Here is a 16,894-nt window from a genome sequence, read left to right on the forward strand (position 1 = left end):
TAACCCCCACATAAGATGAAAATATAATACATTAGTTCATATAATAACATAATTTGGGCTATAGGGTTTGGTGTATGGTTAGGTTACCTTACTCCCACACTCCCCTAATGTGCAAATATATAGCCCAAGTTATATTATTATATAAACTAATGTATTATATTTTCATCTTATTTCGGCATACTTCATTAAGATTAACATACTTTACTTCTTGGGTAAGTTCAGTATAATTAACAAGTGCTTTTTTATTGAAGAAGCAGTAACACTGATGTTTATCCAAACTTTTTCCATGAAAATATAAAAAGGTCATTTTCAAAATTGTCGTTAATGTCCCAGTAATAATGCTAGCTCAAATTGAATAAAAAGAAAACAGTTTCTGTATTGCTGGGAAAAAACTAGGGTTTTGATTTGACAAGGGAAAACATTAAAAAGAAAAAGCAAATATTTTGAATAGATCATCGATAACCAATTTTTGGTGATCGGGGTATAAGCCGTGAGTACCAATTCAGGAAAATACAGGGAGGAAGCAAGGATTTTGTTCTATTCTCTGCATAAAGATGCAAAACAAGCATTTTTCTAAATTTCAAGGGTAATTGACGATTGAGAAAAAACAAAATGTCAATCTAAAGGGGTTTTTCCATATCTAGGGGGGGGGGTAATTTTACCCCTTACTGTAGGTGCGCTTGTAGGGAACATGGTAAAGAAACAAAACAATAATTAATTACAATTATAAGAGTATTATAATTCTAATGATTTATATTTGATTTCCTAGTAATTTATATGCTGATTTAGTGATTGTTTTTCAAGAATCTAGTTGTTTTTTCCAACCGGGTTGCAACCCTAGCGCTACCTCTCCTAGTTTTTTATTGATGCCTCTAATACTTATACCGAATTATCACAGTCCGCGGCCTAGACAATTTGCATATCTTGCATCTAGTTCACAACCTCTTTTAATTTCAAAACTGATAGAAAGGTAAATTCGCACTAGAAAAAGCTTCTGAACAACTCATTTTTACATTCCATCAAAGAGCCCAAGGTAATCCAAGGTAAACAGTATATAGCGGTAGGTTTTGTCATTAGATTGTGCAGAATAGATGGCATATAAAAAAATTTAATTCAAAAGTCCATGGTAATGTTTGTCAGTTTCTTTGAAATACCAATTTAAAATGAGTAGTTTATGAGAAAGTATGCAAATTCAAGGCTCTTGAAGTGTATTCAGCACCATTAATAACATGATCACTATAATTTATGAAAATATTGGGGCTTTTCTCTAGCTTCAAAAGTTTTTAGCTGTTTTATTAGGTTTTTTAAGGTGGATCTCAAAGCTGAAATTTCGTTCTAGGGAAGGTCATTCAGATTTAGTATAGTAATGGGCTGACAAATATTTGTTTTTCTTATGAGCTGGATAGGAAAATTGCAGATGTACAAGAGGAGCCTGGTACAGAAAATTTTGGGTTGTGGTCCCCTAGAAGTAGGACCCCAAAAAGGCCAGACATTTGTTTTTCTTCTGATCAGTTCAAAACATATATTTGTTGAACTATAGAAGAAAAAACAGGGGTAAATATTTTGTATTTCATAAAATTGACTTACCAATAAAGTGAATATACTAATTGATGCCTTTTTTTGTGTTCTTTATAAATATTTTATTGCAAATTCAAATTTAAGCACTTTTTTTTTACCTTATGTAACTAACCTATCTTTAAATAATTTTGGCACTAAGAAAACTTAATATTATTTTGTCAAAAATAGTGCTGAGAAAACATAGTAGACTATATTATTTTGTCAAAAACAACTGATAACTCATACTTTAAGTGAAACATGTCATTTTTAAGAGCTCAAAAGTACATATATTTGAATTTACAATAGAAGCAATTATTATATTTGTAAAGATAAAAAAAAGACATCAAGTGGTATGTTCACTTAATGGGTAAGCCAATTATATAAACTACAAAATATTTACCAAAATAGGATAAAAGGTAGGCTACTAGTGTATGGTTTGGCCTGCTCAAATAGAACCATTACAAAATTCTGAAAACAACTTTAAAAACCCTAATATATCTAGTGGTATTGTTCCTAAAAGTACTTTAGTTTACCTCTTCCTCCTCAATCTGGAAACAAATAGCCCATATTATATATATCATTTCCTAACCAACTGGGCTGTACACCTGTGGAATTCCCTGAGCAATCATACTGTATCCAGTAAGACTGTCAAAGAATTCAAAGTCTCACTTGACAAGGAGTAGAGCAATAAGGAATGGAGGCTAGAATGGGACATCTTGGAGTCCCAGACCAGAACATAAACCCTAGTAATAAAACCAACTTAATATTCAAAACAATTCTGAATCAATCCACATGACAATTTCTGAAGAAATGCTGAGCAATGCTATAGGATGAAAAATCCTTCAATTGCTCAAAGTTGCAATTTAAGGTAATGTCACTTTCAATGGATATAATGACAAAGAAGCAACATCAGTGAAATCAAGAAACAGAAGACAGCATAGAAAATATATATTTGCATATTATGTTGGGGGGGGGGGAGCAGTAAAGTAAAGCACTTTTAGAAGTTATATAGCTAAACATTGTAGGATTTTTAATGTTGTTTTCAGAATTTTATAGTATTTCCTTTTTAGTAGGTCTAACTGTATACTAATGACAAATAAAATTCTAGTTTAGGGGCTTTTGATATCTTGGAAGCAGTTGAGTTAGGGGAGTAAAACTCTCAGGACAGCATATAAACCATTAATGACCTCATAAGAAGATGTTATGAAGCATTTAGCTCTGCTTCTTCTCACTCCTAAGGGCACCTTTGATAACCTCTAACAATTTTCATTTTATTAAAGTGAAATGTTATAAAGCAGAACCTCCAACACAAGAGAAGTGTTTTTGGCATCCCACCTTTGTTCAATTCCAATAAGGTTTTGGGGATCTGTACATTTATTTATCAAATTTAGGGATAAAGCATATTATGGTTTAAAATTCAAGGGATTCTATTTTAAGAATGGTAGAATTAATGAAAGGAGATTGAAAACCCCAAACCAAGGAAAAGTATATACTGTCAAAATTAAGATAGGTTATGAATGAATGAACTTTATTACCCATAAAAGTATAAAAAGTGTAATAAGAGTCATGTGTAGACTCTTATAAGCCCTAGGAATAAGGAACAGGTAGAGATTATAGCTTGATAACATCTTCCCAGAGTATTTTTTAGGCCGTAGATCACTCTTGAAAGTTCATCCCTCAGCACAAGGGAAAGTTTTATTTCCCCTGAAATTTTAAGCTCCTTCACCAGATGGGCCCTAATGAACAACAATTTTTCTGGTCAAAGTAGGCAAATTTTTTGGCCCAGTTGTCTTAGAAATTTTAAGTATTCTTGGCTGACTCAGGGGACAACACAGGTGTGTTGAGAGGTAGGAGGAAGTTTAAACAGAAATTAAGTACATTTCACTATCCTAATAAAAATGTTCTACCTGTTTTTGGTATATTTTTGTTTCAGTTGTAAATTGTTTAGTTGTAAAACAGTAACTAATTATTTATGAGTTAATTTGTCTGTTGGTCATGATAAAATGGCTTAATTATTATCACTCTTAAAAAGAGCATTAGAACTTTCAATTTCCTCCAGTTACCTTCAGCTGCATCTGAAATGTTGTTGATATACCATTTTTACAAACTTCATGCACATACTGTGTTCTGATTTTGTTCAACATCTCATCAACATGTCCTAAGAGTTTCAGCCTTTTACCCTAAGTCTTTTTGGAGACCTAGAGTCAAACATGCCATGTGCTCACCTTTTGCAATAACCAACCTGATGTGTAAACAAGTGACAAATTGCAAAAATTACAGACCTTGTCCCAAGGGCTTTGGGGGTCATGTCATCTCCAGAGTTGCTGTAGAAATGATATAATATTCTCTTTCCCTGTTACCCCTGTGTGCACATATATATTCATATTATATAATGTAAATGAGCTAAATAAAAAGGTAGATAGATGAAATATATTTTTTAAATACAAATTAAGTCCTAAGCAAATCCTGGTGTTGTCATTTATAAGATGGTGTATACAAGCAATATAACATGCTTTTGATGCACATGGCCCTTGTTTCTTTGTTTACCATAAATTGCAGCATAGAGCCATCTAAGGATTTCACCATGTGAAGCTTCAGAGTTGATGATTCAGGTTGTTTTCCAAGTTATTTACAATATACTTTTGTACATTGGGGTCTGACAGAAGACATTTTAAAGATATTTAGTTTTTTCTACTATTATCATCATTCACCAAATGCAGCTGTGTCTCTTGACTGCATTATTTCTACACCAACACTTTTTCATTTATCTGTGTCAACTTTGTCAGTATCTAAAAATAACAAAATAAGATAGGCCTACATCAAAATGAAGAATACATCTAAAATCAATTAACACTTATCTTATCTGGAACTGAAAGTTGGGGTTACCCCTCTTGAAGCTCAACAGTTTTACCAAATTCAACCAATTTATCAAATTTAATTCAAAAAATTTTATGACTTGTGATCTGTTCCAAAGCAACAATATTTATTAATAGAGGGCCAATTTCAAAGATATCCTTTAGCAAACGAATTAGGATATTGTGGTCAACTAAGTCAAACGCCTTTTGGAAATTGACTAAAAGCAAATTTAGCAAAACATTTGGCTTCTCTAGTTCACTTAGGATGGTATGAACCAAGTGCACAAGGTAATGGTTGCAGAGGCGCCATTTGGGGGGAGGGCAGGGGTGAGCAAATGCCCACCCCAGATTTTACAGGGGGCCCAAGCTTCCACCAAAAAGGGTTCTTTGCCGGGCTTAATAATAACAATATTTGCTATTAACCATTGTAAACTTTGAAAGCAGGTTAGATACATAATCTAATTCTTAAGTTCTGTCAAATGCCCGTTTCCTAGATGATTATAATAATATTATAAATTCTGAATATTTGCAGTAATTCCTCTAAGTTGATAGACTAAAATAGGTCAGTTCCTGGCCTATCATTTCTTGACGGAATCGTTCCTTGTTATCTTCCAATTGCACTGCATAGAAGCAATTACGCGAGCGACAAAATCGCTGTTTCAGCAACTCCATGCCGTCGCTGTCGACTTGGTTATTTCTCGATCGTGCACCCTGATTCAGGCCACAAGAAGCAAACTCACCAACCTGCGTTCATATGCTTCATTTTTATCGCTTTTCAGTTAGGCTAAAGAGTTTGCAACAGAACTCGAAATTGAAGTACCTGCTGTGAATGGACCCGCAACTAGACCCTCCTCTGTTGGTCAGAAAGGACGACCTTGAAGAATTCAAAAGATCACCAAGCATTGGAAACAATTTGTGACAACTTTGACGCTAGGAAAGAATTTTGTTGAATCTGGAAATTGGACTACTACTTTGGCGGATGAAATGAAGTAAGAATACTTCAAAACTTTTGACCATCTACTAGCCGAATTTGACAGAAGGTTCGCAGATAACTTGCCAGTGCTGAGTACGCTCGAAGCCTTGGATCCAAGCTCAACCAAGTTTATGGACACAGAGCTGCTCAAGCTTTTTTCTTCTCTTTACGGCGAGCTGAATATCGACTGCATTCATCTCGAATCTCAAGCTGGTATTGCTGAGCGTTTCTTGCTCAATGAGGAGAAAAAGCCGGAAAACTTCCTAGACATTGCCGACCATCTTCAGGCATTACCAGTGGCTTACTCAGAAGTAATTAAAGTACTTCGTATTGCTGCCACACTTCCTGAGACAACAGCGAGCAATGAGCGTTTGTTTTCTAGCCTAGAAATAGGGAAAAACTACCTGTGGTCTACAACAGGAGATGATCGTCTCAGTCACCTCCTTTTTATATTTGCAGAGAAGGATTTAGTAAAGAATTTGGACTACAACCAGCTTGTTGACGATTTTGCAAAGATGAAAGCTCGGCGGTTCTTCTTGTTACCTTGAATGTTGTTATATTTTTTTTCTTGTTATGTTTTTCCTTTTTGTAAATATATTTGATCTGGAAGATTTCTGCTGAAGGGACACTGAGATTTGGGTTACAACCCTCAGCATAACAATGAAGGTTACTTTGACCGACGTATTGTTTACTTAATTAAGAAAGTCTCTCGCTTAGGAATGGCAGCCTGTAGTCTGGCTGAACTTTCCACTTTCAGTTTAATCACTTAACCTCGTTGATTGTATTCTTCGTTGTTATAATTAATCTTAGAGGTCAGTGTGGCTGAGTTCCACATTTGGTTACAGTACATTTTCAAGCAACACATGGGTACTGAAAATGCATTGTGATCAATGTGCTGATTTTTCTTACGCAACACAAAGTGAATCGGGGGGAGGGGGGCAGATGGAGTTCTTGCCCACCCCAGATTTGGCCCAAATGGCGCCTCGTAATGGGTGGTCAAGTTTTTTTTTAAATTACCAAACTGTCGGACGTCAATGCATGGATAGATTTTAACTTCAAGCCTGTCGAAATAGAACCCTTTGTAAAGTTTTGAAAAAATTGGTATGAGGGTGATAGGACACATGTTGGTTTAGGTCAGATCAGAAGATTTTTTTGGGACAGGTGTTATAAAACCTAGTTTCCAGCAACTTGGGTGTAATGTTGTCTATTGAATAGGTTTATTGACCCAGGCTACCTACAAAAAAACATAACATGAAACTTCCATACAACATAATATAAAAATACTACATCTTCCTTCTCATAATAAAAAAAGCAACATACTAAACTTCCAAAACACTTTAACTTCAAGAGTGGTCCACTAAAGTCTTGGCTTGGTTCACTTCACTGAGTCTTTGGCCGCGTTAAGGCCGCAGCTTTTCATACTTCTTTTCACTTCACTCTTTTTTTTTACAGGTTTAGCTTCAGGGGTCCTCTTACTATTCGACCATAACGCGTGCGTAGCTGCAATGGTGTTTCGCTGGTACCCTGGGGCTGAGATACGGTGGCCGTCTCGTTGGGGCTCGGGCTGGCCTGCTGACCGTCCCGCAGTGGCAATGGGGACATGAACAGGTCTGGCTGTGAAGCTGAGGGTGGTGACTCAATAGCCGTTTCTGTTGTTGGTGATGCTGCTTCATCGCTTGTCTCACTGACACGGCTCAAACCTTGCTGGCTTTGATGTGGACGGGCTGTGAGATGTTTGCGGTTTCTCCTTAGCACGGAACCTTCGTTGGTACGCACCCGGTAGGATCGTGGCTGTCCTGCATGGGATAGCACAACAGCCTGACTCCATGGTTCGTCGGGTGTCTTCTGTACGTAAACTGCGTCTCCAGGGGTGAGTTGTTTCAGTGATCTAGCTGATTTGTCATGATACAGCTTTTGGCGTTTCTGCATTTCAGTTCTTCGTCGGGTAAACTGTGTGGTCGGAATGACTTTCTTCTTGAGGTGTTGTGCGGTGCACGGCAGGATGGATCTTAGCTGACGTGACATTAGGAGCTGGGCTGGGGACGCGAACCCGTCGACTGGTGTATTCCTATACTCTAGTATACCCAGGAAGGGGTCTTCTCCGTTTTCTGTCGCTTTCGTCATGATGTTTTTTGAGATTTGTACCGCCTTCTCGATCAGTCCGTTGGATTTTGGGTATCCTGGGCTGGACGTGGTTAGTGAGATTCCCCACGTCTTGGCAAAATCGGTGAATTCTCTCGATGTGAACTGAGGTCCGTTGTCTGACATTAGCTGAGAAGGTATGCCGTGTCGGGCGAAATGGGCCTTGAGTTTCGTGATGACTGCACTGGATGAGGTCGTCGGAAGCTTGTCGATTTCGAAAAAACGGCTGTGGTAGTCGACGGTTACCAAGAAACTGGCGCTTTTCCATTCGAAGAGATCGGTCGCAACCTTTTGCCACGGCAGCGTCTCGATGTTGTGGTTTATTATCGGTTCCTTTGAATTGCTTGGCATGTTGTTGGCGCATGTTTGGCACTTCGTTGTGTACCGCTCAACGTCTGCGTTGAGTCCTGGCCAATATACCAACATTCTGGCTCGTTGTTTCGTTTTCTCGATTCCGAGATGGGCTGCGTGTAACTGCTGCAGTGTAGCTGCCTGCATATTCTTGGGGATGATCAGCCTTTCTCCTTTGAGTAGGATGCCTTTTTCGAAGGAGAGTTCATGCTGCAAGTTCCAGTATGCTAGGATGTTGGTTGGGCAGTCTTTTCTTGCACTCGGCCACCCCGCTTGGACCGTTTTGATCAGGGTACTCAGTTCTGAATCCTTTGTTGTTTCCACCCGGATCTCTTCGAGCTTCTGGTCACTGGCAGGTAGGTTTCGTACAACTTGGTGTACGTAGACATCTAGACTTTCTTCCAGTGTTGGATCTGCATCGCCCAGGTGTAGGCGGGATAGAGCATCGGCTACAGGAATTTCTGAGCCCGGTCGGAACTTCAGGCTAAGGTCATAAGGCTGGAGCTGGAGCATTAATCTCTGTACTCGGGGTGGGGCCTTGTGGATAGGGTTTGCCACCACCGTTTCGAGTGGGCGGTGGTCAGTAGTAACTTCGACATGCCGGCCATAGAGATAATGGTGGAAATGTTTGCAGCCAAATACGATGGCGTACAGCTCTTTTTCTAGCTGGGAAAATTTCTGCTCTGTTTTGCTGAGCGATCTCGATGCATAAGCTGTGACTTTCCCCTCCGAGACCAGGTGTGCACCAAGTCCGTGGCTAGAGGCGTCAACTATGAGTTCCACGTTGTTACTCTTGTGGTTGAAGAACGGGGTGTTGGATACTATGGAGCTCTTCAAGTCTTCTAGGATCTGCGTGTGTTCCTCTTCCCAGATGAACGGGTCTGCTTTAGTCAGGTCACGGAGTTTTTTGTTCTTTGTTGAGAGACTTGGAATGTACTTGGCTAAGTAATTGATCATCCCAAGAAGTGTTTGGAGTTCTTCTCGGCATGATGGGCTTGGCATGTTGTTTATGGCACGGATCTTATCGGGGTCTGGCTGCATTCCTTCGGAGCTTATGACGTGTCCGAAGTACGTTACTCTGGATACTGAGAACTCGCACTTCTCTTCGTTGAATCGGATGCCCTTGACAAGGGCGCGTTCCAATATTGCTGCTAGACGTTCGTCGTGTTCTTCTTGGGTGTTGCCATACACGATCATGTCGTCAATGATGATTTCGAATCCTTCTAGGCCTTCGAAAGCGTCTTCCATTCGCCGCTGAAATTCATCTTGGGCTGAGATGATTCTGAAGGGCATTCGCTTGAAACGGTATCTCCCATAGATCGTGCTGAATGTCATGAGATAAGAAGAGTCGTCAGACAGCAGAATGGACCAGTAACCGGATCGGGCATCAAGTTTGGTGAATACTTTGGCTCCGTGTAGCTTCGAGGTGACATCGTTCAGAGTGGGAATCGGGTAGTGCGGTCGCTTGATGGACTTATTTAATCCAAAGACTCAGTGAAGTGAACCAAGCCAAGACTTTAGTGGACCACTCTTGAAGTTAAAGTGTTTTGGAAGTTTAGTATGTTGCTTTTTTTATTATGAGAAGGAAGATGTAGTATTTTTATATTATGTTGTATGGAAGTTTCATGTTATGCTTTTTTTATTATGAGAAGGAAGACATGTTATGTTTTTTTGTAGGTAGCCTGGGTCAATAAACCTATTCAATAGACAACATTACAGGGAATTTATCAGATTTGTAATTTGGTTAAAAATATCAGATAAAGGTCCAGCAGTTGTGTCTGAAAAAGCTTTAATCAAGTCAATTGGGATGTCTAAGGGGCAAGTTATTATTTTTCAACTTTTGGATTTTATTTATAACATCAGAGGGAGTAATTAGGGAGGAAGAGGTGGATAAAGGAATAGTTTGACCTGAGCCAGTGAAAGGGGGGAGACTTTGTACAATTGACGCAAGATGCAGGTTCAGATCGTTGGCTATCTTATAAGGGGGTATAAGGTATGGGCCTTATAAGGCTCAGAAAGATGAAAATTAACTTCAACATGGTTTTTGCTGTAAATTTCTTTAATTTTCCTGTACCATTGTTTGAGCTTGTTTGAATACAGATCCTTAACTTTACTATTGTAATACTGAGAAGCTGCCTTTCTCAATTTCCTTTTCAGGAACTTTCTTAAGTTGTTATACCATGTGACATGTCCTTGCTTGAACAAATCGATTTTTCCTTTTAAGTTTTTAAAAGTTGCAGTAATGTGAGATTTATCAGTAGAGCATGTTTAATTCTTTTTTTCACCAGAAAATGGGCTTCATAATTACTTCTCAATAGATTTTGAAGGGACAAAGTCTTGTAGTCAACATCATATGTTTGGTACACATGGGACTAATAAGATAATAAGTGACCTGAAAAAGTTTAAAGAGGTTAGGGTTGTCAAGGTTTGACAAGGCACTTTCAGATTATATGATATATATATATATATCAGGCTCCAGTGCACAGAAGGCTTTTATATATGGCTTCTCATTGTCACTTGTCTTCCAACTGCAGATTATTTGAGACAATTTGCTGTCTTTTCACACTGAAGCCTTTTCAAAGATATTTGATTATTAAAGCAAGTCCGATTTCTCACAATGATATCTACTTAGCTTTAAACTTTTGGTTTTCTTTCTTAAGGATTTGAATTGTTGTTATCCCTTGTTAAAATATATGCAAATATTTTGGCAACTACCAGTTTTATGCTCTTTATGCAATTTAATGTTTTTTCATTCTATTTCTTTTCAAAGATATTTGATTATTAAAGCAAGTCCAATTTCTAACAACAATTTTTACTAAGCTTCAAACTTTTGTTTTTCTTTTTAAGTTTTTTTTTTTGAATCGTTTTAATCCGTTGTTAAAATATATAAAAATATTTTTGCAATTACCAGATTTTTGTTCTTCACGCAATTTAATGCCTTTTCACACTGTAATCTGTTCAAAGATATTTAATTATTGAAGCTAGTCTAGTTTCTTGCAACGATGTGTATTAAGCTTCAAACTATAGCTTTAAGCTATATATATATATATATATATATATAATCACAGATATGCTCTGGTGAGTATACAAAAGAGCCTTAAAACCCAGTCTTTATCTTTAATTGAGCAACAAGATAGGAATAAACCACATAAGCTTTGCTTGGACTCAGTCAGCTTTGAGCTGTATAATTTTATTATGATATCTGTGTATTTGATTTATTGATTTATATCCTTATATACACAGAATGGATGCTGCAGTGAATAGTTATTTTTTTTGAAAAGTTAAATGCATTAAAAGAAATCTAGAAATGATCATCATTCATCAGTGACATGGCGAATTTCGACATTCTCTGGTAAAAGTCAGAAATAAGGACATTTCATTTTGGAAATGCACCAAAAGACTATGTCTTTTTTTACATTTACCACTAAATGACGATAGTCACCAATTTCTGGACATTCACAGTAACATATATATACAAATATATTTTAGTCACACACATGTACTTTATTTTGCGTACTCTGTAATCATATCTTTTTTTTTCAGTGTCTTCAGATTTGGCTTGTAACATTACATCTCCTCACAAAAGTGTTGATTGACAAAACTGATTCTATGAAGAAAGAAATACTAACCCAAATTATGTTCAATGTTCTGATGCTAATTTTGTAGAATAGGGAGGTAATACAAGAGATGGTACTCAGGTGGCGAAAGAAACGAGTATTATTCATCATTGCAGTCTGTTCCATTGCTTGGATATGCTTAAGATTTCAGTCGCTATACTGTAGTGAAAGGAAAGGAATGGAAATTTTGCGTGTCTTGGTAATATTTCTTCTCATATATTTAAAGTTAGCCTATATTGCAAAATTTTTGAGATTGAAAATCTTTGAGTCACAAAGTTTTTCTTTTTACACGTGAGAGTAGTGTTTCTGTGTCGTCGGGAATTTTGTTAGGCGACTAAGTCACCGAGGGACAAAAATTTGATCGGGAAATTTCAAATTCTATTGCCTGAGAGGAGTTGAAAAAAGAAGTTACAAAAAATGTTATGCTCCATTCCTTAACAGTAAAAGTCTAAAGCCTACTGTGTCATTGGCGCTCAACTAAAAACTATACGTGTCTTGGAAAGAACTAATAAAATTAAACTGAATGTTTGATATTTAATAATAAATTATTATTTAATAATAATATACCGCAATAAAAAGGCTTTTGCCTCTACACTGCAATTTCATTTTTATTTTCAATGTTGTAATAACTACTAAAGAAAATATTTGTAATATAATTCGTTTTCTTATGGCGGACATAAGCATAGATTATGTGAGCTGAAATCATAGGATCTGAAAGTAAGGTTTAGACTGCGTATTTGTTAAAATTGTATGGTCATTCGTATTCACTATTATAGTGTACATTATTACACAAAGGTCCAATCATCAGAGAAGATGGAATCAGAGTGTTTTGAAACAAGGAGGTGGAAACTAGATTTTATTACTACTTTCTTACAGGCAGGGGAGAGCCGTGAAGCAATATTTGATGGAGGAGTTAGCCTAGAACTGTATTATTTTGGGTATTTTGGCCTCTCTTCTTCTCCTATTACACTAAGATAATAATCTGATCCCCTTAAATGTCATGCCTGAAGATCATCTCGCATACCATAAGATTGTCGAAAATTCACGTAGACTTCCAAAAGATTTTTATTACGACTTGAAACATTTGGAAACATCTGACAAAAAAAAAAGGTCATTCCCTCCTCCTTTCGGCTCTCTATCTGGCTCTTTGAGCTATTGAAATATTATTTACAATACAACAAAATCGATTCTCGAAAACATTTTGAATAAAATTTACCAACAAATTCCCAACAGTCGACATTATATTATACTTATATTATAATATAATATAATATAATATATTATAATATTATATAATATACCTATATATTATATTATACATTATATGATACTGTTTTTTTTCTAGTGTTCAGAATATCAGAAAAACCGCACATCTGGAAACATGTGTGAAATAATTTGCAAAGATGATATACATTTAACCTGCAATGGCTTTCATGGTGGTAAATCAGTAGTACTAAAAGCCAAAACAGGCTCAAATATTTTTATCATAAAATCATCTTCTTCTTCTCTACATGATGTTGAAGCTTGGAATCCTGATTTTGATCAATATGATCTACTTGCTACTCTGGAAGCAAAATTGAGGATTGATTTTCCAGATAGCTCTACAGAACGAATATTTGATTATTTTCACGCATATGATCTGACTTCTCCTGTGATACGTAACGATCTGTGGAATCTAGCTAATGATCATGAATTTGTTTTGTCGTTAATGCTTGAAACATTAGAATTATTTCCGCGTATATTAGGTCATTGTGGAACCCTTTTTGCTGTAGAATATGTAGATACGCTCAATAATTTCAAATATAATAATTCTAGTATAGTAATAGCTAAGAAAATTGCGGAATTTTTGATACACGTTAGAGATGATACTGAAAAACTGTATTTGTGCGATGTAAAACCTAGTCATTTTGGGGAATCCGTAAATGGAATATGGAAATATGTTGATCTAGATGCAGTCCTGTCCTATGACATATTAGCCCGAAATATAAAACTTCGCTCAAGCTGTACTACAGATTTAGATTGCAGTTATTTTGACTGTGTTTTTTTATGCAATAAAAATACAAAGCAGTGTGGTAAGAGCATGGTTACCTCAAATGTACAAATTATTTGTAAAAATATTTTTATTGGCGGTTTTTGGTTGGGGCGAGGTTTGCTGGAAATGCATAAATCCACGCTAATAAGAGATACATTATTGCAATGCATAAATGATAGTGCTTTTACTGAAGAAGATCTCATTAATGCTTTAAGTGCGATTGAAGGTTGAGATGATAAATTCAACACCTTCTTTATATTATTTTAATCCTTAATATATCTCTGATCGCCTGAATCAAAGAGTATGGGTAGCTTATAAAAGTGGGAACTGGCGCTAGTGTCGACAAAAAACTATCAACGCTGTCTAGCGTATGGCAGCACTTGACATTTGTTCCAATGTAACAATAAGAATAGGTAATTAAATTGTTGTAATTGGTATAATTTTTTGACTGTAATTCCTTACAAAAACCAATTGCAAAGCTTGGAAAAAAAGGCAAAGTGTCGCCAAAGGCTAGATGGCGTTAATAGTTATTTGCCAGCACTAGCGCCGGTTTCTAGTCTTATAAGTTACTCATAATCTTTGGCCTGAATCACGAGAGAATGATTACTTCTTTACATGTGCGTTATTAATGATGTATACCCTGGAAAGGCTCTAAATCACAACGTAACTTATCACTTAAATCCACTTGTGACAAATGATATGCTTCCGAAAAAAAAAAAAAATCAAGGCTGGTGAATGCTGCAAAGGGAACTGCGAAACCTTTAGTCGTGCATTAGTGCATAAGGAAGTAATTATTATAAAATTGCACTAAAATTTCTAACTGAAATATCTAAAATATGATATGAAATATTAAAATATTGTGGTTCATCCTCGTGTAGTATGTCTTTTCTTTCTTAGAATGCAGTCTTTTAGTTTTATTTTTACGTTTGCTCTAATTACTATTTTTGAATTACCAAGGAGTTGGGATCTAATGTTTTTATTTTATTGTCAAAAGTGTGTCCTAGTTTTGATCCATGAAATTGCTTTATTGGGGTTAGAATTACACATGCTATTTTTGATGGTTTTATAAGTTAGAAAGGCGAAAAGATGTTTTGTATTTGTATTGATCTTTAATCATCAGCCAATTGGAGGTAATAAACTAAAGATTAATAAGCTGCTAATAGGATGGTAATTTTACCCAAGGAACGTTTTTTTTTTATTATGGACGTTCAAGTTGAATGTACTTTAATTTTTGTGTAGTAAAATATGCCAAAACTATTAAATGCCAAACAATAATGATTGCGTATATTTTTTTTTTGCTTTGAGTAATCCACATGAATTGTTTCTTTTTTCTATAAATTTTAACTTGAACTTTTTTGTTCCTCGGTACGATTGTAAAAGCCATCATATCCATATTGTAAAAATAGATAAAAAATAATAGAAAAATGGTAATATAAAAAACTACCCTTTGAGGTGTCGTTAGCTGGTATATCACGTTATGCTATCATGATCACAATGTTTTTATTCACAAATTACATTTAGAAAAGTATCACAGTAACTTGTCCTGTTATTATCTCTATTTCTAGTTTAAAAAAAAAAAAACAGTATTAATGCATAATTGGGACTCTTGAAAAAGAAACAAATGTTAAGAAAACAGTTCTTACGTCAGAATACGCAAAAGATTTTAGTTTGCACATTCTGAAGCCACTTCTACTATTCTATTCCCCCTCCCCCCAAATATGCTAATATATAGCCCAAATTATTTATTTTGTGTTGTTTCGCTTCTTGATTTCCTTAGCGTTGATTCAACTTATGGGTGTAATTTTGCAACGAGTGATTTATGGCAAAATGCATGGGAAATATATAATTTAGGCTATATATTTTCACTTTAGGGGGGTGGGGGGTGGTGGAGAATAGTGGAAGTGGCTTCAGAATGTGTTAACTACGATTTTTCTGCATACTGTGAAGCAAGAATTGTTTTCTTATCAAGTTTCCTTCTCGAGAGTCCCAGTTGTGCGTTAATACCAAAAATAGAAATAAGCTTCTTTCCTTTTACTTTTTCAAAACTGTTGTATTTTATGTGTGTTAGAAATGTGTAATGTTGTATTAATTCCTGATATGGGTTTTTTTTCAGTTTTTTATGAATCTTAGCCAGTTTTTGCGTCCACAATTTTCAGTAACGTGGTTGGACGTGAGGAATTCCCCTCCCCAATAAAGTTGGAGGATAGTCTAATTTTAATATCTGGAATGGAATCTCAAAACACATAAAAAAGCAGTAATATGGGGCCAAAAATTGCTGTTTTAAATAGATATCGTCCAAAAATTGGGTTAATCCCCTCCTTTGAAATTTTTGCCATGTGAACCTAAAGTGCCCAGTTCCTATTTGTAGTTCCAAGTCATTATATTAATTCTTAAACAAGGATTTATCTACACATATATTTAGAAAACCCCTTTTCATTTTGATATATCTCTTCCTAGAAAAGGATTACCCTCCCTTTTTTCCCCTCGAAGTGTTAGGTCTGTAAACATGATGCACCTATAGTCAATTCCTAATTTTAGGATTCCCAGTTATTATTTATTTCTAAATATCTGGTGTGGTTTTAACGATGTTTTTTATTCCAGTTTTGTTTTTGCTAATTAGAAAATTCATTGTATGAATTGCTCCTTATTACTTGTGTTTTTATTTTATTTTATATATTTTCCTAGTCTAAAAATAAGCTATTCCGAAAAAAAATCTCATCCATCTGTCTTCATCAAATATAGTTGTATTCCGTCGTTTAATCTAGAATTCATTCGTTACAAAATGTATTCCATTTTTGTGTTTTTTTACGTCTTTTTATTACTTCCTTGTCTTTTCACCTTGTTTTTACATCTTTTATTAAATCTTTTCATTTCGTTATGCAGTTTTTTACATTGTTCATTATGTAGCATGTTTCTTATTTAAGTCGGTGTAGCCTACTGCTGCTCGAATAATTTTTTTTTTTATAGTTTACTTTCTAAACAGGTTTGCTAACTCAATGTGGGTGTAAATAATATGGGCTAGAGTTTCTGACCAGGTACGTTTCATGAGTAATTTCTAGGAAACGGAAAACAGCAAGCAATAATGCGGAATGATAGGTTTTTCCTAAGACAGATATCAAAAGGGAGTTGAATATCTAAGTAAAAGAGCGAAGTGGCCTCTATGTAGAATTTATTTAAATTTTATTCACCAAGGCACCTTGTATGGAAGGAGCTTTCGTATAAAGCTCGGAAAGGGCTCATTTGATCGGAAATTGGAAGCTCTAGAGCAGGGCTTCTTAAACTATGGGTCGCGACTCCATTTGGTGTCGCGTAGCAAAATTATGGGGTCGCGAGTGATAAAAATACAATTTAACAAAAAATGCTTTTT

The 16,894-nt window shown here is 35.8% G+C and overlaps 1 protein-coding gene across 2 annotated transcripts; it reads left to right on the top strand.

Annotated features, from left to right (window-relative positions):
- The first annotated feature begins 862 nt into the window (after nucleotides 1–862).
- Nucleotides 863–16,405, top strand: LOC136028252 (divergent protein kinase domain 1C-like). 2 transcript variants are annotated; one of them, XM_065705986.1, is made up of 3 exons: nucleotides 863–970; nucleotides 11,422–11,694; nucleotides 12,841–16,405. In XM_065705986.1, the coding sequence occupies exons 2-3, from the start codon at nucleotides 11,566–11,568 to the stop codon at nucleotides 13,756–13,758; spliced, it is 1,047 nt and encodes a 348-aa protein (XP_065562058.1). In that variant the 5' UTR covers nucleotides 863–970; nucleotides 11,422–11,565; the 3' UTR covers nucleotides 13,759–16,405. The 2 variants fall into 2 exon arrangements, with proteins under 2 accessions (XP_065562058.1, XP_065562059.1); XM_065705987.1 differs by lacking the exon at nucleotides 863–970 and adding an exon at nucleotides 1,132–1,182.
- Nucleotides 16,406–16,894: the final 489 nt, after the last annotated feature.

This window comes from Artemia franciscana, chromosome 6 (assembly GCF_032884065.1).
Source record: "Artemia franciscana chromosome 6, ASM3288406v1, whole genome shotgun sequence".
Taxonomy (NCBI): domain Eukaryota; kingdom Metazoa; phylum Arthropoda; class Branchiopoda; order Anostraca; family Artemiidae; genus Artemia; species Artemia franciscana.

Excerpts from the sequence above, each read along its gene's own strand:
- LOC136028252 (XM_065705986.1), top strand. The coding sequence starts at position 11,566 with ATGGTACTCAGGTGGCGAAAGAAACGAGTATTATTCATCATTGCAGTC. Across the intron at positions 11,695-12,840 it reads TGGAAATTTTGCGTGTCTTG|TGTTCAGAATATCAGAAAAA; the intron begins GTAATATTTCTT and ends TTTTTTTTCTAG.